The sequence below is a fragment of the Chrysochloris asiatica genome, unplaced genomic scaffold (genome assembly GCF_000296735.1).
Source record: "Chrysochloris asiatica unplaced genomic scaffold, ChrAsi1.0 scaffold00161, whole genome shotgun sequence".
NCBI classification, from domain to species: Eukaryota; Metazoa; Chordata; class Mammalia; order Afrosoricida; family Chrysochloridae; genus Chrysochloris; species Chrysochloris asiatica.
The window spans coordinates 5235826-5261279 of NW_006408679.1; the positions used below are offsets into that span (position 1 = coordinate 5235826).

A 25454-nucleotide genomic window follows, 5' to 3' on the forward strand; every position below is an offset into this window, starting at 1 on the left:
GGTGGGGCTCAACCACCAACCTTGTGGTTAGCAGTCAGTGCTTAGCCTACATACAGCACCACACCAGGATTCCTTAGGGTTTCCTCAACTGTAAATCTTCACGAGAGCAGATAGCCTCATCTTTCTTCTGTGGAGCAGCAAGTGGGTTTAACCTGCTGACCTTATGGCTAGCAACTCAAGGCTTCACCCACTGCACCATTAATGTCTGTCACTTCATGATTCTGTGCTAGTATCTTAAGGAGCTCTGGTAGCGTAGTGGTTACGAATCGGGCTGCAAACCACAAGGTCAGCAGTTCGAAATTACCAGCTGTTCCATGGGATAAAGATGAGGCTTTCTGCTCCTGTAAAGATTTACAGCCTCAGAAACCCTGTACAGGGTCGCTACGAGTCAGACCCAACTCCACGGCACATAACAACAACAACATCTGATTTCTCATAATAAAGGCAGCAGAGTTTCACTGTAGATTACAAGTGACATTTCTAGGTAATTGGTAAGAACTCTGGGCATAAAGTCATGAGTGGAGCAAAATGAAGCTGTGTTGAGATGAAGGTACTAGGCAGCTGGCTAGGCTCACTGATCAGCTATGTAACATGCTTGTTCCTGCCACTATCCTAGAAACATGCAGGATTCAGGTTGAGGTCACAGTTATGTAACAGATCACTTCATGGAGCAGACCATCAGTGTGCCTCACAAGTAGTCACAACTGTGAAAGGGAAGTCTTTGAATACCTAATCATTGTACATGAATACCTAACCATTGTACCTTATGATGTGGAAGTCCTAGTGTGGCACTGTAGGATAAGCGCTGGACTGCTAACCACAAGCAGTTCAAACCTATCAGCTATTCCTCGGAAACCCTATATAGGGTCGCTATCAGTTGGAACTGACTCCACAGCACACAACAATAACTTATGATGTAAGGAACTCAGATTTCTGCACAGTTGACATGGCAAGAAGAATATACAGAATACTCATCCAAGGAGCATCATGGAGCTCTCCTCACACCTGCAGCCCTGCTACAGAGGTGACTATGATCCAAGCAGGGCCTGCTTCCAATTACCTACATGAAAGAGGCTAGTTTTTACTGGACATCTGCTTAGTTTGAAATGACGAAGGATCATTACCACACTTTTGCCTGGAACTCCAGAATATAAAGATGGACAGTCCTGGCCCAGCCTTATCAGTGAGGGGAGAAGAATAGTTGATGCAGAGCTGTACCCTCAAGGGAAGGAAGAATAAATCCCACTCTTAGTAAATGCTGTTCACTCTCAGTGAAACTGCAATTGGTCTGGTCACTCATTCAGCTATGGATTCATTGAGCCCCTCCATTAGTCAAACACCATGCTTGGCCCTATATATAACAACAGTGAACAAGAAGGGTGGTCCCTGTCCTCAGAGAGCTTGCTGTAGAGCAGGGTTCTGTCCAGCTTCAGTGACATTGTACTCTGAGAAAGGCACTGATTGAGCAGCCCAGAACACACTGCTTCTGATGTCATCTTCCTATTTGATCTGCTAGTCTTAACTTACCCATCTGAAATGAGAGTTTGGGCTGGATGACCTCTAAGGTGCATTCCAGCTACAACATTTTCTCCTCTGATCATATATTACCCAGCAATCTGTGTCCTGTTTTGTGCTAAGCTCTGGGGATTCAAAGATGAATAAAAGTTCCTTCTTCTCAGTGCTCACACACTAGGGGGAGAAGCAGTGTCCAAAGAGACAATGGTGAGATATGGCAGGTGCTCCAGTAGAGATGTAGACATCTAAAAGGCAGGTTACTCTCCTGAAGGAAATCTACAACATTCTCAAGTCCTTGCATCTTAAGCCTCTTCCTACAGATAGAGAGCAAATTGACATGCCTCCTGCAGCCATGCCCTGTAACATTTTAGCTCTGGTAGCGTAGTGATTATGAGTCGGGCTGCTAATCTAAAGGTGAGCAGTTTGAAACTACCAGTTGTTTCACTGGAGAAAGATAAGTCTTTCTGCTCCCGTAAAGACTTAAAGCCTCGGAAACCCTACGCAGGGTTGCCACCAGTCGGAACTGACTCCACAGCACGTAACCACTACTACCACCACCATCCTCTCTTAGGAATCCTGGTGTGGCACTATAGGATAAGCACTCGACCACAAGGGTGGTTTGAACCACAAGGTCAGAATTTCAAACTTAGCAGATGCTCCTCAGAAATCCTCTACAGGGTTGCTGTGAGTTAGAACTGGCTCAACAGCACTTACCAACAACAGCAACAACCCTCTTAACCCTGGGTATAGCCATGTGCCTGGCTTTGGCCAATGGGGCATTAGTAGATTGGATGCAAACAGAAGCTTAAAGCACTTGTGCCTATCTACCATGAGAACACCCCTGTGGAGAAGATGTGGCCAACCATTACAGCTAAGACCAGCCTAAAATGTGTCAATAGTCTGTTAACCACCAGACATATGAATGAGCACCTGTCAAGACCAGAATAGTCATCCAAGCCCAACCAAGATCAATGGGACCTATCAGAGGACCTACAGACAACTTTAATGATTGCTGTTGTGTTATTAATACATGTATGTATTAATAAAGAACCCATAGAGATAGAGTCAAAAAGCTTCCCACATTCAAGTGAAAAGCCAGAACTCATCTGTTGGGAATTTTGTGGTGCTGTAGGATAAGCACTAGACTGCAAACCAGAAGGTTGGTGGTTCAAACCCACCAGCCACTCTTCAGAAATCCCAGATATATAGGTCTCTATGAGTCGGAATCAACTCAGTGACACTTAAAAACAACAATATGTGGTGCAAATAGAGCTGGAGCACTGTGGCTCTATAGGATAACTACTGGACTGCTAACCACAAGATTGGTGGTTTGATCCCACCAGCTGTTCCTTGAGAGAAACATGAGGCTTTCTGCTCCTATAAATATTCACAAGTCTGAGAAGCCCAATACAGGGTTGATATGAGTCAGAACCAACTCAGCAACACTTAACAACAACAATATGTTGCAAGTAGTTAACTCACTCGGCTACTAGCAGAAAGGTAAGAGGTTTGAGTCCACCCAAAGGCACCTCAGAAGGAAGGCTTAGAAATCTACTTCTGAAAAATCAGCCATTGAAAATTTCATGGGACACAGTTCTACTCTGACACTCTTGGGCTCACCACAAGTTGGAGTCAACCTGATGGTAACTGGTTTTAGATTCAAAAATGGAACCTGGTACTTTCTACCATGGGGACTGCTTCGCCCGCAGCTGCCTGCTGTCCAGGAAGAGGAGTGAAGTGAGGACAGGGCTGCTTCTCCAACTCCCTCCACCTTCTGATTCAGCAATCCCATGACAGCACCACTATTTACGCAGTGAGCAAAGTGTTCCATCTTTCCCTCTGACTAACAGGGAGTTTGCCACAGAAAGTATCTGAAAATAAATTATACATGAGACACCATTTCTGAACTAGTGGCAAGTTTTGTTTCAGTGCATTTCTACTTTTCTTCAAACGGTCCCTCCAGGGGTGAACTACCTTACTAAGAAGTGAAATGGAATTAGAAAAGAGCCTTAAAGGAATCCACTTGGCCCCATCAATGGTAAGCCAAGCGTATTTTAGGGTCTCTGAGGTCCTATGTGGCTTTCAGTATTGGTATCGTCCCTTTATAATAGCTAGGCAATATCACTCTAGGAATGTGTTTCAAAGGGAATCAGCCATTTCTACTATAAAGTGGTGGTTTAAAACGTGGACTCTGGTCAGAGGATTTGATTTCAGTTCAAATTCCAGATCTATCATAGATGAGAACTCGCAAAGGCTCGATTTCCTCTTTTGTTTAGTGGGGCTACTTTTCAGTGTCTACTTTTTAGGGTTGTGGGGATTCAAACTTAATGCTTTTGAAGGCACTTAGTGACCCAAGAAGTGTGTGCAGCTATAACTGTTGTCACACTTATGAAAGTTCCTGGGCAACAGAGAATTCTGATCTGGAAAACTTCCCTGAGTCAAGAATGGCCTCTCTTTGGCATTTCCCGCAACTGCCTCTGAGTTTATGAGTCCCTCCTCACCATGTTACATCTCTCAATTAAAACACGGCATTCCCTCCAGAGCCCTGCAGGAAGAAAGATACTAACAGCTAAAAAGACTTAAAGTCAAATCAATTCCTCTGGCAGGGTGTGCCAGAAATTCAAGAAAAGGCACCATCATCTGCATTCTTCCCAGCAGTTAATGCCTGATGAATACCATGCCCCAAAGCAACACAGATATTTTTCTAGATTCTGGTTTATAAATGCATTTAGTAGCTTCCTCTGAAGTTAAAGAAATTGGGACAAAACTTGAAAGTGTCTACTTGTCGATTTGTAGAGCCAGCAGAACGGCTGCTCAGTGACACAGAATAAAATCACCTTTTAAAAAACGATGCCCCCTATACAAAAGTGACACGTGTTTTCTGTATCAGTTAGCTATTGCCATAATAGTGCCGCATAACAAATCACTCCAAGAGACCAAAATCAACAATCACTTATACTTGCTTCTATGTTTGCAGGTTGCCTGGCAGTGGCCTGGCTTTTGTGGGCTGAGTACTGAGCTCCAGATGGCTCCAGTGTGCTCCTCAGGCCAACTGACATCTTGCACCAGCAGGTTAGCCTTACTGGTGTCAGAGGAGAGAAGAAACGCCAATTGCTCTATTGTGTGTGTGTTTGGGGGGGGGGGGAGGGGTGAAAATATATCTAACACACCATTTCAACAATTTCATATGTACATTCTTAAAGCTGTGAAATCACTCCCACAGTCTTTTTCCAAAGTATTTTACCACCATTAACATAAACTCAACACCTCTTAAAGCAAAACTCTGTTTTTTCTCCTTCCTCTCTCCACTAGTAACCACTAGTCATCTCTGAGTTCTATATATTTGCTTATTTCACATAAGTGAGATCATATCATAGTTGTCATTTTGATAGCAGAAGCTCAGTATACTGTTTTTCTAGGTTCATCCATGTTGCGGACTTCATTTCTCTTGACAGCCAAGTAATATTCTGGTGTGTGTGTTTACCACATTTTGCTTATCCGTTCATCTGTTGATGGACATTTTGATTGGTTTCACTTTCTAGACATTGTGACGAGTGCTTCAGTGAAATTGATGGACAAGTTTCAGTTTGCACTTCTACCTCTACACTGATGACTCTTAAGTTCTTGACTTAAGGTCTGGTCTTCTCAGAGTCCTCCCCACATTCCACTGGACAAGGCCAGTCACTGCCTGAGCCTACTATTGGCAGGGGTGGGGGTGGGGAATATAACCTGATTCCAATAGGAGCAATTGCAAAATCCTATGGCAGAAGTCATAGGTACAGGTGGGGTCCCTCCCTGAGCAGGGTTCTGCACTTTTGTTTCATACTCTGCTGTCATGGTCTTAAAATTCTTAACACTTTTTTTGAAAAAAAGGAACTCTCATTTTCACTGAGCCCTGCAAAGTATGTAGCCACCAGTCCTAGACACAGGAGAGGATGAAGAATCAAGAACAATAATGCAAAGTTCATTAACTCTTTACTGTGAAGTATCCTATCCATTCGCCATCTCCTCCAACCACTGCCTTGAGAAATCATGGGGTTTCTGCAGCAGAGCCAGGTTTCTACTATCAGCTTCACTTTATATCACGACTTCTCCCTGAAGACGGACAAAGGCTCTGAGAAGTACATCAGGGAAGACTGTACTAATACTATAGCCTTATCACCTCTGTGTTCTCCTCATTATGAAATCAGAAACCCCTGACTCTCCCACCATCCTGGTGATGGCTGTTGTGGTGGTAGCTGTTGTAAGCTGTCATCAAGTCAGCCCCCAACACATGATACCCCATTCACAGCAGAACAAAATGCCACCCAGTCCTGGACCATCCCCATGATTGGTTGCAGGTCAGATCATTGTGATCAGCAGGGTTTTCGTTGGCCGGTTTCAAAATCATCCTAGTCCATGTTAGCATGGGAGCTCTGCTGAAACCTTTTCAATATCATTGTGTTATAGTTGTGTGCCGTAAGAATCTACTCCAATTCAGTGAGCCTATCTGATAGAGTACAAATGCCCCATAATAGTTCTTTACAAGAGCAGATCTCCAAGTCTTTACTCCCCTGGAGCCACTGGTGGGCTCAAACCACTGAACTTTTTGTTATCAGCCTGGTGCTTAACCATTCTGCCACTAGGGTTCCGTGGAGTAGGGTCAGTCTCTGGGGAAGGTAGGTGGAACAGAGCTTGCCAGGCAAGAGACAATAGGAGTGGCAGAACCCATCCAATACATGGACCCAGACCAGCCAGCACACATGGCATCACATCAACACACAGAACACCACTGACAGACATGTGGTGACTGTAAATGATGTGGCATGACTGGTCCTGGTCATACCTCCCCCAAAGAACCTAGCCTGCTTCACTCTATTCAATTATCCTCTGCCATCACATCCCAAGGGAACTGCACAATGGAGACAGTGAACACGAACCACCCACTAACACTTCCTCCACTCAAATGCCTGACAGCCTGTCACAAGAATGGACAAAGACTGGTGAACCACAGAACTGCAGAAACAGAAGAGACATCCCCAAACCATCCAACAAGGTCCTCTCTCACTAGAACTTAATCTAGCTTGAAACCATCTCCGATATATAACTGCCTAACTCGGTGGAACCTCTGATGTTGTGGGTTAATGCACTGGACTGCAAAGTTGGTTTGAACTACAAGGTCGGTGGTTCAAGCACACCAGCCGCTCCTTGGAAACCCTATACAGGGTCGCTATGGGTCAGAAACTACTCGATGGCACTTAACAACAATAACAGCAACTTGGTGGATAGGATACGAACATTCCACAACCTCCCAGAGCAATCATTTTCAAGGCTTAACAACTGCCACTGGTGAAGAAAGTTTCTTTTTGTTTGCATACCTATCTCTTGAACTCAAATTAAACTCACTTCCTCTAAATGTCCCTGGTCAGTCTCCTACACCCAGAATCCTGTATGTGCCTGGAAATAAGCATCCGATGAAATGAACTTGCGTGTGCCGTGCTGCTTCCAGCCCCTTAGTCTGCACTTGGTAGCCAGTCCACAGAGCCCACAACATGCGCCAGTGGAGAGAGGAGCGTGACAAGCAAGTGACTCTTGCCATGAAATATGAATCATAAATATAAGTCAACACAAGAATCCTGTAGTTCAGACAATTACCCAAAGAACACATTTTCTGATAATTATAGAGCTAAATATGGATTCACTTTGAAAACCCCTTCCTTTCTCCTGAAAAAGCTGAGGAGGTGGTTTAACAACAATCCGCTGCTGAGATACATCACATTCTTGAGTGTTTGGGAGACTAGCTCCAAGAAATTTCTTGGAATATACAGTTTCCAGAAAGTGGTGATGCTAACTAAACCAGTTGACCCTCCTCACTGCCCATAGCACACTGACCCAGCTTAGGAATCTGAACTCAGATGTTCATCCAAAAGGAAAGAAGCAAAAGGGAGGAGACTGCTGAATGTCACTTACCTCAGAAAATAGGAGAAGTCTTTAAGGGGGACGGATGCCTACAGCCAAGAATTAGCTGAACCTGATTCAGGACCAAGCGTGTGCTTAGGGATGCTATAAGGGAGTTTAGGCAAAAGGTAATAATACTAAAGGAATCCTGGTGGTTCAGTGGTTAAGCACTCAGCAGATACCCAAGAAGTGTATGGTTCGAACCCACCAGCTGCTCGGTGGGAGAAAGATATGACAGTCGGCTTCTGTAACAGTTTGTGATTGCTGTTGTACGTCATCAAGTCAACTCTAACTCATAGTGACCCTATATGACAGAGTAGAACTACCCCCCATTGAGCGTCTGGTGGGTTCAAACCACCAACCTCTCAGTTAGTAGCCAAGCATTTAATCTCCACACCACCAGGGCTCCTCCATAAAGATTACAACCTGAACACTCTAGGGAGCAGTACTGCTATGTCTCTATGGACAGAACTGCTATGAATAGTGGGTCTCTATGAATTGGATTCTATGTACATGGACCAAGAGGCAGTTGTTCGAACAGAACATGGGAACACTGAATGGTTTAAAATTAAGAAAGGTATGCGACAAGGTTGTATTCTTTCATTATACTTATTCAAGCTGAGCAAATAATCCGAGTAGCTGGGTTTTATGAAGAAAAATGTGGCATCAGGATTGGAGGAAGACTCATTAATCCCCTGTGATATGCAGATGACACAACCTTGCTTTCTGAAAGTGAAGAGGACTTAAAACATTTACCGATGAAGATCAAAGAGCACAGCCTTCGGTACAGATTACATCTCAATGTAAAGAAAACAATAATCCTCACAACTGGACCAATAAACAACATTCTTATCAATGGAGAAAAGACTGAAGCTGTCAAGGACTTCATTCTTCTTGGATCAACTATCAACACTCATGGAAGCAGCAGTCAAGAAATCAAACAACATATTGCATTAGGCAAATCTGCTGCACATGACATTTTTAAAGTGTTGAAGAGCAAAGATGTCAGCTTGAAGCCTAAGGTGCATCTGACCTAAGCCATGGTATTTTCTATAACCTCATATGCATGCAAAAGCTGGACAGTGAATAAGGAAGACCGTAGAAGAATTGATGCATTTGTGTTATGGTGTTGGAGGAGAATATTGAAAATGCCATGGGCTGCCAAAAGAACCAATAGATCTGTTTTGGAAGACGTGCAGCCAGAGTGCTCCTTGGAGGCCAAGATGGCCAAACTCTGTCTCTCATACTTTGGACATATTGTCAGGAGGGAACAGTCGCTGGAGAAAGATATCATGTTTGGTAAGATGGAGGTTCAGAAAAAAGAGGAAGACCCCCAATGACATGGATTGGCAAAGTGGCAGCATCAATGGACTCAAGCGTGGCAACAGTAGTGAGGTTGGCCCAGGATCAGGCTGTGTTTCATTCTGCTGTGCATAAGGTCGCTATGGGTCAGTACCAACTCGACGGCACCTAACAATAATAACATGAAGGAATGGACTTGATGGCAATGAGGTTTTTAAACATAGTAAGAAGGCTGGTGGGGGTGGTTATGTGCCTGGAGTTGGGTCCTACTCACAGCGATCCTGTATAGGGTTTCAAGGCTGTAAATCTGTACTGGAACAGATAGCCTCAGTTTTCTCCCATGGAGCAGCTGGTAGATTAGAACTGTCTTGCAGTTAGCAGCCCAACTCGTAGCTCCTATGTTACCAGGGCTCCTTTAATGAGGATAGTATGTGATAATATTTAATATACATTGAACACTTGCAAGTTAGATGGACATGTGTTATCTCATTTAATTTTCAAAAGTTTATGATGGGGTGATAAAGATCAAAGACTATAGCCTTCGGTATGGATTGCATCTCAATGTAAAGAAAACAAAAATCCTCACAACGGAACCAATAAACAACATTCTTATCAATGGAGAAAAGATTGAAGTTGTCCAAGACTTCATTTTACTTGAATCAACCATCAACAGTCATGGAAGCAGCAGTCAAAAAATCAAACGATGTATTGTATTAGGCAAATCTGCTGCACAAGACCTTTTTAAAGTATTGAAGAGCAAAGATGTCAGCTTGAGGATTAAGGTACGCCTGACCCAAGACATGGTATTTTCAATAACTTCATATACATGAGAAAGTTGGACAGTAAATAAGGAAGACCGTAGAAGAATTAATGCTTTTGAGTTATGGTGTCAGAAGAGAATATTGAAAGTGCCATGGGCTGCCAAAAGAACAAACAGATCTGTGTTGGAAGAAGTTAAGCCAGAGTGCTCCTTGGAGGCCAAGATGGCCAAACTTCGTCTCTCATACTTGAGACATATTGTCAGGAGGGACTAGTCGCTGGAGAAGGATATCATGTTTGGCAAGGTGGAGGGTCAGAGAAAAAGAGGAAGACCCCCAGTGAGATGGACTGGCAAAGTGGCAGCATCAATGGGCTGAAGTATGGCAACAATTGTGAGGTTAGCCCAGGACCAGGCAGTGTTTCATTATGGCGTGCATAGGGTTGCTGTGAGTCAGTACCAACTCAATGGCACCTAACAACAATAAATGATGGGGTACTGTTACTGTGACCCGCAATCCTGAGCCATACTGAGGCACATACTGAAGGTTATATAGCTAATAAAGGCAGAGGCAGGATTTGAAAACAGTAGACACCTGCGTACTTCATCAATACCCTACACCATGTCTCCAATCAAAGAAACCAGAATTACTAAGAGAAGATATTTGAAGGTTGAATTACAGACCAAAATAGGTCAGAGAACATAAGCATAAAGGATAGGAATGGACTAGGAGAAACTGTAAGTTGGAGAACTTCTGTGTCAATAATGACTATCATACAGAGTTGCAGTGGACTTTAAAAGACAAATCTGGCACAAGTAGTAAATGAAGTAAGACATATATATGTTGTGCTATGTCATGGACACTACTTGACTGAACAAAGATTATTGATTATCCCAGTGTCCTATCCCAGTATCCCAATAAGAGGATCTAGATTATAAATGTATCAGATAGTTAGAATGCATCCTTTCATTCACTTATTCACTTATATTTTTTGTACACCATCAACTGGATGTGATAATGAACAGATCAAAGTTGAGTCCTTCCAGAACGTATAGTCTACTGGGAGTAGACAAAACTACATGCCCAGTACGTAAATGGATCTTTGGATATACAGAGACTTACCAAATTAAGCTAAAGAACCTGTGAGGTACAGCAAGACCTCACTGTCGAGACTCTCAGGAGAGTCAATAATTTGGAATTATAACCAGAAATAAATAATGCTTCCATCAACAAAAAGTACTACAGGGACCCACAGCATGCAGGAACAGCAGCAAAGAACTAATCGCGTCAAATGTTAAAAGAATAGATGTGCTTGCAGGAAGAGAATTGGAACAAGAGGAAGATTCTACAAGGAAATAAAGGACAAGGCTTGTTTCTGCCTCAAGTTTACTAATGGATGCTTGTCACACCAGTGCAGCCCCCTTGGGAGCTAGAAAACTACTGGGCTGTAGAATGTGTGAACACCCACAGTCTTGAAATCAGTATTTCCTGTCCTTTGATATCTGTCTTCAAGTTTCCTCCCAAGAACTTCCCATGGTACATTGCCCATTGCTGTTGAGTGGAATCTGACTCACAGTGATCCTCCAGGACACAGTAGAACTGCCCCCATAGGAATTCTGTGAGAGTAGACTGGCACATCTTTTACCCATGGAGCTCCAATAGTAAATTCAAACCACTGACTTTTCAGTTGGCAGCAAAGCACTTTAACCACTGTGCCACCAAGGCTTCTGACAGTACATTGACCTTGTTGTTGTTAAGTGCCATCATAGCAACACTGTACAGGGCATCCAAGGAGCAACTGGTGGGTTTGAACTGCCGACCTTGTGGTTAGCAGTCCAGTGCTTATCCTGCTGTTGGTATTGTTATTATTTAGTATCATCAAGTTGGTTTCTATTTACAGTTACCCTGTATAGGGTTTCCGAGGAGCAGCTGGTGGATTTGAACCACTGACCTTGCAGTTCAAACTGACCTTGCAGTCCAGTGCTTATCCTACAGCACCACATTTAAAAATAAATAAATACAAAGAATGGGGAGGGGAGAACAATTTGGAATTTGAAAGAAAAACCTGATTTACTTTTGTCCTAGTTCACGAAGTCTTAGCAAACCAGGGCTGTGGAAGAGATAATAGGGGTAGATTACGTGTCTAAAATATTATCTGTGAAAACAATTTACAAATCCATGAATTACCCTTAATACCTAATGTCATATGTCATTTTCTTAGTCATTGTTTGTTCCTTGGATCACAATCATTTTTATATGCAAGTCTCATCCAAGCACACTTCCCTGCTGTGAAATCCAAGATGTGGAATTCTAAACTGCTGGGTTTCTTAGAAAACATTCAAGGACAAGTAATTAGTTAGAAAAAAATAATTATCATCATCAATTCTTGATTAAGCTCTCACTCCCAATGAAAGGTATTATTACTGAAATAATGAAATAAAAGGTCAAAATTTTGCAAAAACATATTTTCTCTACTGTGTATGTTGGCATAGCATATCGTTCATCTTGTAGGCACGCAAGACTCAAAACTCTACTTTCAGCTGTTTTAATTCCATCATAAATTGTTGCTTGTAATTTTTACAATGTATACAAACCCATTGGGGGGGGATCTCCTTTTGGGTTAACAGGTGGCTTTCTGCTTATTTTTCCTGTAAGTTGTGCTTTTCTACACTTTGCCCCTCAAAGCACACACTTTGCTGACTGCAGGGGGTGGGGGCACAGCAATACATGTCAAAATACCAAGCTAAGCTACAGACAAGTGCTTCCCTGAATGAATGTCAGGTTGCTGTGACCCAAGGCCTATCTATTCAGAGCAACCCTTCAAATGGCTCTGCTCCCCCTTCCCCACAAACCCTTCAACACGTGTCCTGATGCTGCTAATCAAACCTCCAAGGAAACCCAGCATCCATTTTTAAATGTCCCTGCATGTAGAGGGAGTGCTCTTGAATGGAGCACCAGAGGGACCAAGGGGGGTGAGGCCACACCAGCTGCATCCATCACCATGCAAGATAAAAGACCTCTAAAGCCAACCAGAGGGCCCTTGTAAATGCCCAGTGCTGCCAGACACTATGATTGATGGCCTCCCCCTTTTAATTAGCTCCTCTAGTCTCTAGAGGTTTCCAAAGAGCTGATCCATTGACTCCCACCTCACCACTATTCACCTTCCCTGGGAGACAGGCACTGGGGCTCAACAACCTCTTTAGACTGTGATTACCTCTCCCAGGACCCTCCACCTCCCATCAGGAGCTCTTGCACTGACCTTTCGCAGAAGGAAGCAGATGCGTTCAATGTTCCTCAGCCGTTCCCTCTGCCAGATGTGCACAAGAGAGAGAGAGGAGAGGGAAGGTTAGTGGCTTTGCTAAAGGAGTGTGAGACACCCCACATGCAGCCCCCAGTGCAGGAGGTACACTGCACACAGCCACACACCCCTACTTAGGGCTTTTCCTTAAACTCCACTTGTCGTAGTCACTGGGTTATATCAGAATAATCCAGCAAACAGAGCGGGCTCAGCATAAATTGCTGTACTTCTGCATACACACAATCTCTCAGCCTTCCAGTATTTAAGTTTTTGTTGTTGTTTTTAGTTACTGTTGAGCAGCCCCTGACTCATGGTGACAAAATGAAATGCTATCTGGTCCTGCACCATCCCTATTATTGGATACAGATCAGACCCTTGTGACCCACAAAGTTTTCATCGGCTGACTTTTGGAAAGTAGATTGCCAAACCTTTCTACCTTATCTGTCTAAGTCTGGAAGCTTCACAAAAACTTCTTCAGCATCATAGCAACACAAGCCTCCATTGACAGGCCACAATGGCTGCACATAAGGTGCACTGGCCAGGAATCAAACCTGGGTGTCCCTCAGGGGAAGCATAACATGGACAAAAACTGCATAATTGGCGCCACATGCTCATCGACCTTCCTGAAGCCCACAGTGGACTCCTCCAGAAAGACTTGTCATCTGAGTCTCAAAGAACATTGTGCGCCAGAAATTCCAAGGGAATACATCAGCAGGCATGTAAGCTTGCTGGCGACCACAGTGGTCTACTGTTGAGTGTAAGTGGGGGAACAGCAGCAATGAAGACATGGGCTGAGTTCAACCACATTCAATAGACTCCCATTGACCTGGAGATGAGAGAGAGAAGATGAAGGATTGGTTGGTCTGAAGTGTGAGGAGACCTGGGGACACCTGAGCCCATGGACAAGGACATAGCCGTGGAGAGTGAAGCATCCAGCAGATACGAAGTGAAGGGAGACACACAAGAACACCCAAACTTGGCAGATAGTTGACCTAGCCTCAATGGCTCGATAATCAGAACTCGACTAGAGGAAGATAAAAAAAACACACATATACACACAATTTTTTATAAAGGAAATGAGTGAAGATTGCTATAATTTGATGAACTTGCCCTATACTCTTGGAGGTAGTAGCTCAAAATACCAACAGAGAGGGAAGGAGTCTTCACACCAAGTATCAATGCTATCTCCTCTGTATACAGGGTAGATAGGGATGGGCAACTTAGACATTGGCTATCTAAAATGAGGGGGTGATAAAGGCACAAAGTGACTGGCTTACAAGTTTTCAAGAAGGAGTTTAAGAGTTTGCAGGGGAACATAGAGTTCTCACTGAATAGTTTTCATCTTGTCTAGATGGGTCTGGTGAAAAGAGATGGGGGTAAGATTCTTAATGATTCAGCAGTGAATAATTGTTATCATGACCAATTGTGACTGTCACAATTGTAAAGGTAGAAATTTTGTAACAAAAAAAAAGGGGAACGATTAATTTTACAGTCCAGAAACAGAGGCCCCTAGGGCCATCAAGGGAGAAGAGCACAAGCGGAACATGGAACCTTATCCAGAGAAGCAGTGACACCAGAGATGGAGGCAGAGATGGGGGCATAGAGGGACGGAGCAGCTGAGGACTCTAGCTAGATTCATGGAAAAAGAGGGACTGAGAGCTGGTGGCCTGGAGGCAGAATGTGCCTTCTGGTGGTTTGAATTATTATATATGCCTCAGTGTTTTAAAAAAAAGAGAGAGCTAAAATGAATAGAAAGAAATACTGTTAACTGATGGTATATGGAAGGGATTATAATCCTTGTAATGAAACAAGGTGTATGATTTGTTGAATGTAAAACTGATGATCTGCCCTGTAAACTTTCATTCAATTCACAATAAAAACTTTAAAAAACAAAACATTGTGCTTGCTGATTAGTGTCTAAGGAAGACAAGTTCTCAGCCTGGTGGTTTTATTTTTCTAAAATAAGTGTATTTGGAGGCAGCACTTGTCCCACTAAATTAGATTGCAACGAGAGTCCCCTCAGGCTGAAATTTTTCAGAAAATCCAGGTCCATCCCTGGAGCCTGGCTTCCTGCCAAGTGAGGCTAGGCCAGTGAAGGTGTTCCCCATGAGCAGTGAGCGGTTGATACCTCCCTTCCCCTGCAGTGACGCTCACCATTTCCAGAGCCATGTTGAGCACAGCTATGCAACCTCCAGTGTTTCATTATCCAGGCAGTTTGGTTACCATCTATTTAATGGTAATGAGATTCCTCCTGAATCTGAAGAGGACAGGTGGCTGAGGCACTTCAATTTCCCTAATTGAATCATAAATACTGTGATTCCCAGACATCTCTGAAACCCAGAGGAAGTAGCCCACATCAGGACATATCAGTGTCCATGATGCTAGAAAGACAGACTGCATCCTCCCCAACACATGTGCACACATGATACACATACACACAGGCATACAAACAAAGCATGTGAGTATGAACATGCAAATACATGCAGAGAGAAACACATGTGCACACACAGAGCTGAGCTTGGAGGCTGTCTAAATGGAGGGTAACTAAAATGGATGTGAAATATTGGGCATGAAGGAGGGCGCTACAAGACATACAGTAGCTCCTTCCCCAGTGGGCCACATCCTCTGAAGGATAACATCTCTCACTCCTTTAAAGTGATACTGAAGGCCCAGATGGCAAAAGGAAGGGGAAGGGATTCACACAAGAAACACGGGAGCAATCCCTCCTCCTCCTGGTCCAACAGGATTTGGAACTTTAGAGGATAATTTGAGGACTAAAGTGTGCCTGGCTGAAGCTACGGTATTTTCAATAGCTTCATATGGATATGAAAGTTGGACAGTGAATAAGGAAGATGATAGAAGAATTGCTGAATCTGAGTTATGGTGTTGGAGATTATTAAAAGCACCATAGACTGCAAAAAGAACCAACAAGTCTGTGTTGGCAGAAGTACACCCAGAATGCTCCTTGGAAGCCAGAATGGCGAGACTTTATCTCTCATACTTCAGACATATTATCAGGAGGGACCAATCCCCGGAGAAGGACATCATGCTAGATAAAATGGAGGGCCAGACAAAAAGAGGAAGACCCCCAACGAGTTGGCAGCAGCAATGAACTTAAGCTTAACAACGATTGTGAGGATGGCGCAGTGTTTTGTTCTGTTGTGCATAAGGTCACTATGAGTCAGAATCAACTAGAAGAAACAGCAACAAGGGCGTCTTGAATCTACAGAGCCAGCAGGCCCCATTCATATCTGTTTAGAAATGTAGCATATCCACTGGCAATGCTTTATGACAGCCTGAGTCATCACCCAGGGAAGTAACTTTTTCATGCCACCTGAACCTGGAATACTGCACCCAGGGCTCTGCAGAGACGGAGAGAGCTTGAGGATGTGTTAGGTGAGGTTAACCACCTGCCATGGAGCAATACTATTAGAGCTGGGAAAATAGATCTAAAACTCTTCCATTTGGGGTTTTTATGTGGTCATAGTTGTGTAATGTTGTTTTTCAACCCCAGACAAGAGTTCTTTCCCCAAGGGTATCAAGGAGTTTTACCGTATCCATGAAAAATATCCAGGTGTCATAAAGTCCAGGTTCCCTCAATAGTTAGCTATTTAAAAATACAGTTTAGGAGTAAAAACAGGGCTGAGATCCAGCTTCTATGCTACACAACTTCGCCCTTCCACATTCATGCATTCTTTCATCAACAGAAGCTTACTGAGTGTCTGCTTGGCACAAGTGGTTCTTGCAATACCTGTCCACAGAGCCTCCTCCCGAAGCTTGCAATAGGTCATCACTTTCTTTGTCTAAACTAAGGGTTTGCCACGATGAGATGGAAACTAGCTGCACAAAGATATCTCATGGTTATATCACTCCCCTGCAATCCAGGGTGGAATTTGGGTGACTGGATTGAGTGGCAGGACAAATTTCTCTCCCAGTTTTTACCCTGGGACCATATAAGAATGCTCTGGCTGTTCTAAGTGGGTTACTTTCCACAATTTGAGCCTACAACTGGAATGAAGGAAAGCAGATTTGACTTCCCTAGCATTCAAAAAGGGAAGTTGGTTCTCAAACTGAAGCGGCTTTGTGCACCTGGTAGATAGTGACAAGCCAGATGTGTCATGTTCGTGCCACACACAAAAATATCCATAATGAAATGAGATGTGAGGTGAAACCCTTCAGGCCTTACAGATCCAAGTTATCAAAAGTAGCTGGAAATAAAATGGATTGTAGTAAGTTTCACAAAGCGTAATAAATTTTCAAGTGAATCTCAACATGCAACTGAGAGTCGGCTCCATTTCATAGGAGTTTGGCGCATTTCAGTGAATCAAAGAGCATAATGCCCAAGGGAGCCTCAAGTATTATGGAATCAAGCCTCTTAAGGAGACAACATAGAGTAAGTGGTAAGAACGCAGGCTTTGGAGACAGGCAGACCTGGGCTCAAATCCTGGCTTCACCACTCATGATCTATGGGTCTCCCGGAAAAGAGACTCAGTTGTATGGTCTATAAATTGGATTAATGCTATGGTCAAGATTATATATTATGTATATAAAGTTCCTTGCTATTGCTGTTAGCTGCCATTGAATCAATTCTGACTTATAGTGGCCCTATGTGTGCAGAGTAAAGTTGCTCTATAGGGTTTTCGATGCTGGGATCTTTTGGAAGCAGATCACCTAACCTGTCTTTCAAGGAGCCTCTAGGTGGGTTTGAATCATCAAGCTTTCAGACACTTAGCCATTAGTGCCACCCAGGGACTCCATAAAGTACCTTCTTGTTGTTGTTAAGTGCAATCGAGCTGGTTCTGACACATAGCATAGGGTTTCTGAGGAACAGTTGATGGGTTTGAACCACTGGCCTTGGGGTTCAAGCCGACCTTGCAGTACAATGCTTTATCCAACAGCATCACACCAGGACTCCAGTTACTAGCACATAATTGTTGTTGTTAAGTGTCGTCAAGTCAGTTCTGACTCATAGTGACCCTATATAGGGTTTCTGAGAAACAACTGGTGAATTGAGCCACTGACCTTGCAGTTCAAACCAACCTTGCAGTCCAGTGCATTATCCCACAGTGCCACATCAGAACATAGTAAACTCAAAAATTACAATTTCAGTAATAACCCTCCCCATCTACTTTCTAGTGTGCTGGTCGCTCTGTAAGAAAAACATTGGACTGCAAACCACAAAGTCTCAGGTTTGACCCCACCAGCTGTGCTGAGACCAGAAGATGAGGCTTTCTGCTCCCATAAAGATTTCCAGCCTTAAAAAAAGAAATCCCCTACAGGGTGGCTGAGTCAGAACCAACTCAAAGGTATTTAACAACAGCACGACCTTCTTTCCCGAAAGGATACTGAGGCCTGGTCCCACACAATGGTTTTGTTACCTCCTTAAAAGTAAATTCTTCTTCCAGGGGCCTGGATCTAGTCCCTATTATGAAAGAATAATGTCATAAGCCTTCCAGGTTAAGATAACAGCATGTGAGTACAATCTGGTGTACTTTCTACAACCTTGTACAGAAAAATCACAACAAAGCTACTCAACAGACAAAAACTTGCCTTTACACTGGATACCATGGCCTGGAATGACCTTCAACTAAATGCAGGGCCAGTGAGGTTAGACTGAGAAACACGCTCACATGAACTGTGCATGGTTCACCTTGAACCTAGAATGCCGGCCTGGAATAAGTTTACAAAATTCTCTGCCCACATGCATGGCTGATGTCTGACTCTAGGACATGGGTTACCTTGACAGCACTCACACCTACCCAACAAAGGCTGTGTCCTTATCCTCTCCCTGCCTCAAGGTCTCTTCTACAGCCTTTCAGAGGCTCCCAATTAGAGGCACAGCCCAGGCAGAGCAGTGCAGTGGAAGCCTACGTTCTTACCATTTCCTCTCTGTTGTCTCTTTAAGAGTTTGGATTGGGGAGGAGCATGATGGAGTACTAGAGAGCAGCATGTGCTGAGGCAGGTGGTCTTCCATATACTGAACCTGGTATAGGACTACTAGACTGCATCCAAGACCTCAGTGGGAGTCAACCTAGCCACAGGACCACAGGACCATCTAAGATGAATGCACGCTGAGCAATGGATATTGTGCAGATGAATGCACTGGGCTGGGAGCTTCGTATATCACTTGATCCTCCCTCCGAGTCTCCATCTGAGAAATCCTGGTGCCCACACATAGAGTGAGGAGGACGACTCGTGAGCTCACAGGTCTCAAAAACATGTAAGTCAACATGGAGCCACTCTCCTTGTTCCAGGATGAGCTACTGAGAGGACTTGACAGCCAGTCCCACAGTCCCTAACCAACTGACTTATTGGGGCTCTGCATACTTGAATTGCAACATAACCCAAACCTTAGCAGGCCCCAGAAATCAGAAGTTTATAGAAAATTGGTTTGCTCTGTTAACCTTCACCTAATTCACAACAAAAAGTTAAAAAAAAAGGAATGAGAAGTCTCCTCATGCCAAGTAGAGAGTTAAGATATGTTCTTTCCCTTTACTCTTTGTCAAAATCCTTGCCCTCCTTCCCAGACCCTGGGTGACACATGGTGACATCACCCTACCGGTCCCCAGCACCCACACTTACCGCATGAACAGGGTTGCACTGGTCTATCGGGCTCTTAAAATCCGTTCTTAACTCATCAAAGGCAATTATCTGAAATGGAATGTGCATAGTGAGATGTTAGTGTAAAGATGAAGTGATACACCCTGTCCAAAGCTTCCTGTAAATCTACTTCAAGCTAATAAAGTTGGGAGGAAGAGGAATAGATGATACAAGCTTGGCCAGGCAGGATCACTGCCGAAGCTGGTGATGGGTACATGGGGTGGACTATACTGCTTTGGTATGACCTTAAATATGTCGAAAATAAAAAGCTTTTTAAAGCCACCTGTGCTTAACAAAGATGTAGAGAAAAATCTTTTGTCATGATAAGGGGCTGAGGTTTAGATAATCAAAAACTAAACCCAATGCCATGAACTCAATTCCAACTCATGGTGACTCTACAGGGAAGGGTAGACTGCCCCAAGGAGGTAATTTTCACGGAAATAGACTGCTACATCTTTCTCCTGTGAAGCAGCTGGTGGATTCAAACCACTGACCGTTCAGTTAAGGATCACGTGCTTTAACCACTGTGTCACTATGCTTTGTGTAGCTTGGATATAAGCAAAAATATTTTAAAGCTTCAAACCAGCAATTTTGGCTTCTCTCTTTACTGCAAGGGCTGTTTATGATATTTCTTTTGTTGTTCATTCTGGCAGAGATGTTGATTGGAGGTAAAGTGGACAGAAGCCAAACAAAAGAAAGGTTAAATGGAAAAACGTAAGCTGAGTTAAGAAGAAGAAGAACCAGATCTCACATGTCCACAGACCAGACACTTAGCTCCTAAACAGTTACTACGTGGCAGTTTATTCTGGAACGAAACTCACAGCTCCCTGAAAGCAATGGTTTCCCCAATTGAGGGATAATGTTGTAAGTGATCTTCTCCAGCCACAGAAATGATGGCACAACCACAGACAAAACTAAGGGAAGAATGAAGGATCGTAAGCCCACTCCTAACCCCAGGACTGAAAGGCAAACAAGGTGGTATTTGGCCAGTAGAGTATCCTCGCTTAAGGGGTTCTTGGGTGCCATCAACTTGTCTCTCCTGGGCAGCACATAAGTGGACGTAGCCAACTCCCTCTACTAACACACATCCCTGAACATGTAGCAGACCTGCTGAAGCAATGCAGCCAGCACACCACCCCCTGTACAATCCAGTTCCAGCAACAGAGTAAGTACCAAAACTTGACGGCACTTAACAACAACAACAATAACCCTCTACAAAAGTAAGCTAATTGTAAAGCTGTCGTATGTCATCCTGATTTCAGTGTACTTCCAGTGTTAGAACTCTCTAGGTCTGGAAGTATAGCGGATTATGAGTTGAGCTACTGACCTTAAGGTTAGCTCCACTGGAGAAACATGAGGCTTTCTACTCCTGTAAAGATTTACAGCCTCTGAGACCTCTATGCAAGCTCCCTATGAGTTGAAACTAACATCATGGCACACAACCACCACCACCACCACCACAAGAGTTAGAGGAAAACGCTCTTATGACTTGTATTAAATGGACACATTAATATATCACCCCTTGTCAGGTAGGTCATTATTAAGATCTACTATAGTACAGGAGCTCGGGTAGCATAGTGGTTACGAATTGAACTGCGAGCCTCAAGGTCAGCAGTTCGAAACTACCAGCTGTTCCGTGGAAGAAAGATGAGGCTTTCTGCTCCCGTAAAGATTTACAGCCTCAGAAACCCTGTGTAGGGTTGCTATGAGTCGGAACCGACTCCACGGCACATAACAACAACAACAACATAGTAATAGGAAACTCACCATTCACTGAGGATGCTCATTCCATTTCTGGCCACCTCAAATTACTGCATCACCTATCTTTATTGAATAAATACTACATGCTGCCCTGCAGCCTCTACCCACAGTCAACCAACTACAGCTAACATTACCAAATCGCATCTGGATTTAGTTTTTACATTTTCAAATGGTTGAAAAAAATCAAAAGAATATTTCATAAGGTGTGAAAATGATATGAAATTCAAATTTCAGTGTCCATAAATAAAGTTTTATTGGAACACAGCCATGCTCACTCATTTACATACTGTCTTTGGCTGCTTCGTAATACAACAGCTAAAGTGAGTAGTTGCAATAAAGACCATATGGCCTGTAAAGACTGAGATGTTTACTATCTGGTCCTCCCCACTCCCCAGAAAAAAATATAAATAAATGAATAAAAACCTGATCTAGTCCTTTATTTACCCTTGAGAAGCACTCCTTGGAAACCCTATGTAGGGTTGCTATGAGTCAGGACCTTAACGGCATGTAACAACAAGAGCTGCCTCGTCCAATATGATGCCCACTAGCTACATAGATGTCCTGGTGTGATGCTGTGGACCACAAGGTCAGTTTGAACCACTAGGTTGGCAGTTCAAGCTCACCAGTTGCTCCTCGGAAACCTCATACGGAGCTGCTGTGAGTTGGAACTGACTCAATGGCACTTAACAACAATAGCCACATATGGTCATTTAAAGTTTAGTTGAAATTAATTACATTTGAATTAAACATTCAATCCCTAGACACAATGCAAGTGCTCAAAAACCATATACATCTAGTTGCTATTAACAACACTGATATAAAATATTTCCATCGTTGGAGAAAGTTCTATCAGATGGTGCTGCTTTAGAAGCACAAAGAATGGGTCAAACCACTCTTCCACCAGAAAACCCTTTAAATGCTCTTAGCTTTCACGACTCCACCACGTCTTTCCTCTTCAAACTAAAGCACTACAACCAATATTTATACAAACAGATTATAAGTTGTTTTGCTATCCTGATTGTCCTTCACTGGTATTGCAGTTTGCAAATGTCCATCCTAAAGAACTAAACATCATATTGAAGACTGGCCAGCACAGTGAATGGGTTTGTTATCTAGTGCTGCTATAACGCAAATGTAACAGGTGGATGGCTTCAACAACCAGAAATTTATTCTCTCATAGTTTAAAATTCAACCCAAATTCTTAGTACTTTCTGTTTGTTGATTCTGATGAAAGATCTTTGTCTCCCTTCAGCATCTATAGGCCCAGTATCCCTTGATCTCCATACATCTTGACATCAATCTTCCCTAGGTTCCAGGAACTTCACAGTACAGGATCTCCAAGTCCAAAAGATGCATTCCACTAACAGTTCTTCTGTCTTGGTGATAGTAGTTCCCTCTGAGCTCAGCTCACTTCTCTCTTCTTTTATATGTCAAAAGAGTTGACTCAAGATACAACCTAATCCTATAGATTTCATCATAGAAGTGAGGATAATTACATCAGATCAGAGCTGATCACATCAGAATACGACACAGAGGGGTTTGTATCATATGAAATCTCATCATGGAGGTGATTACCACATCCTAACTGCTACACCACTGAGAACCCAGGCCAACTGCTATAACACTGAGAATTGGTCAAGCCAAAACCTTAACTATCAGAGAGTAAAACTCAACTCTTTCATTCTGTAACCTATGTCTCTGTTAATACAATCGAACAGGATTAGCTTTTGAGGGCCACATCACACCCCTAGTTTTATACTAAACTGTCATTGTCTAATAGGCCTGCATTCTCTCAGTTACACTCAGCCAACCTTATTCTGCATGAGTATTAATAGACATGGGGCTTAAGAGCAGGGACTCACATTTATACCTATTAATTTCTCCCCACTCAGTTTGGTCCATTGGTCCAACATGTTGAGCCATGATCTGTCTCCCAACTACATATACTAATAAGCATAATGTCCCCAACAACCACATCTACACTGATATAAATTGAGCAAGACCAAACAGAACTCTAAGCTTACCATTACTAACTGCCCACTAGGCTGACAAGAGCACTCATTGGGCCAATCATTCATCCAGTTACAAAGGCAGTTCATGATATTTTGATCCAGCTGTAGAACACCACAACTTTTGGTGCACCCAAAGAAGCTAGGAGCCCATGGAGTGAGGGAGTCAAGACCTCCAAACTTTGAAAATAAACCCTTGCAATTCCCATCCCTTGTCCTGTATCCTGGGGCTGTGTTCCCATGGAAGTTATGGAAGGTAGGCCTGAAGTTCAGGAAGGGGTCAGTGGAGCAAAAGCAGCTAGTTGGTGCTTGAAGCAGGGGAAGAGGAAGCCCTGGGGATTCAAGCTTTCAGTTGGGCACAGCCTGAGAGATTGTAACTATCACATATGGCATACAGAAGGGAACACCCAGAACTGCAGCGTAAGCACAGGGTCTTTGAACACCTTCATGGGTGCTTTCTTTCTTTTTTAAAATTATTTTTCGTATCTGTTTTTTTTTAATTATTGAAACTTTCTTTATACTTAGCAATGTGGTCACTTTTCAAGAGGTCTATGTAGGCCTGTAAAGAATACATATTCTTAAATGTTAAATAAGAGTTATAGATAGGAATATAGCTATAGATGGAGTCCTGCTGTGGTGCTATAGTATAAGCACCGAACTGCTAACCACAAGGTCAGTAGTTCAAACTCACCAGTAACAATAGCTAAAGATATAAGAGAAAAGAGAGAGATAAATATATCCATGAGATTAATCTCACTAATTTGGATCTCCTAGATCGGGCAGTGTTTCGCTCTGTTGTACATAAGGTCGCTATGAGTTGGTACTAACTTGGTGGCACCTAACAACAACAACATCACTTTCACTCTAGAGCACTTCTGAGGCTCTTCAAATGTCTTATTTAGTTTAGCAATAATGGGGTTTTCAGTTGTCTGGAAATACCTTTCCTTCAATCATCTCTTTTTATTATTATTATATTACTTTTAAGGTAATAGTAATACTTCAAGGTATTGTTTCACCATCTTCTGCTTCTGCTGCTAAAGTTGAAAAGCCAGCAGTTGGCCCTTTTTCTGGTCCATTTTAGATAACGTGGTTTTTTTTTTTTTCTTTATGGCTGCTTTTAGGGTGTATTCTGGATTGGAGTCTCGGTGTGGCACTATAGGATAATCACTCAGCCATAAGGTCAATTTGAACCACAAGGTCAGCAGTTCATACTCATCAGCCATTTCTTGGGAGCCCTATCTGTATAGTCCTGGTGTCGCATTGTGAATTAATGCTCTGGACTGCAAGGTCGGTTTGAGCCTCAAGGTCGGCAGTTCAAGTTCACCAGCCACTCCTTGTAAACCCTATACAGAGTCACTATGAGTTGGAACAGACTCAACAGCACTTATCAACAGCAACAAATGAGTTGGAACCAACTGGATAGCACTTAACAACAACATGGATTGAATTCTGTCCCCTAAACATACTTTGTTGTTGTTGTTAAGTGCTGTTAAGTTGGTTCCAACCATAGCAACCCTGTATAGGGTTTCGGAGGAACAGCTGGTGGGTTTGAACTGGCTTCAAAAAGGTCTTCAAAAAATGTAATTAAGAATTTTTCCATGAACTTCATGCAGATCCCTCATACATGTTGTAAATCTTAACCCCATATTTGTGAATGCAGGAAAGAGGCTTCCTTTGCTATGTTAACGAGTTCACTTTAGTGTGCCAGGTGTGTCTGAAGTCAATACTTTTTTTTAGCTTTGAACTGTCTTTTGGGGGAAGTTTACAGAGCAAATTGGTTTTCCATTCAACAATTCATACCTATTTTGGCTTTGACATTGATAGCAGTCCATGGGTGCTTTCCAATGACAGTGCCAACAATGTGCACCATAAGGGTAAATCCCCACCCTCAGTAGCTGTTGTTAAATGCCCTCCATTTGCTTCCGAATCATAGCGACCCTGTATAAGGTTTCTGAAGAGCAGCTGGTGAGTCTGAATTGCCGACTTTGTGGTTACCAGTCCAATGCTTATCCTACAGTGCCACACCAGGATCCCAGTTGTTGCTGTTGTTAAGTGCCATCAAGTCAATTCTGACTCATAGCAACCTTATATAGGGTTTTCAAGTTGCTATAAACTACCTAATTCATCTATCCACTTGAAAAACACTCAGTGAGCATCTTTTACAAAGGTATTGGACTTGCCACTTACAAAACAAAAACTAATAAAACACAGTTCCTTTCCTCATCAAGTTCCTAGTCCAGAGGAGGAGAACAGCATGTAAACATAATTTAATAA

General features: G+C 43.1%; 1 protein-coding gene across 1 annotated transcript in view; it reads right to left on the reverse strand.

The window, feature by feature from the left end:
* CNIH3 (cornichon family AMPA receptor auxiliary protein 3) overlaps positions 1-25454 on the reverse strand; it is a 216511-nt gene that overhangs the window by 81803 nt on the left and 109254 nt on the right. Inside the window, exons 2-3 of the mRNA XM_006871138.1 lie at positions 19393-19461; positions 12772-12819 (exon numbers count right to left, since the gene is read on the reverse strand). Coding sequence (XP_006871200.1) covers positions 12772-12819; positions 19393-19461 — 117 coding nt within the window. The remainder of the gene's footprint in view (positions 1-12771; positions 12820-19392; positions 19462-25454) is intronic.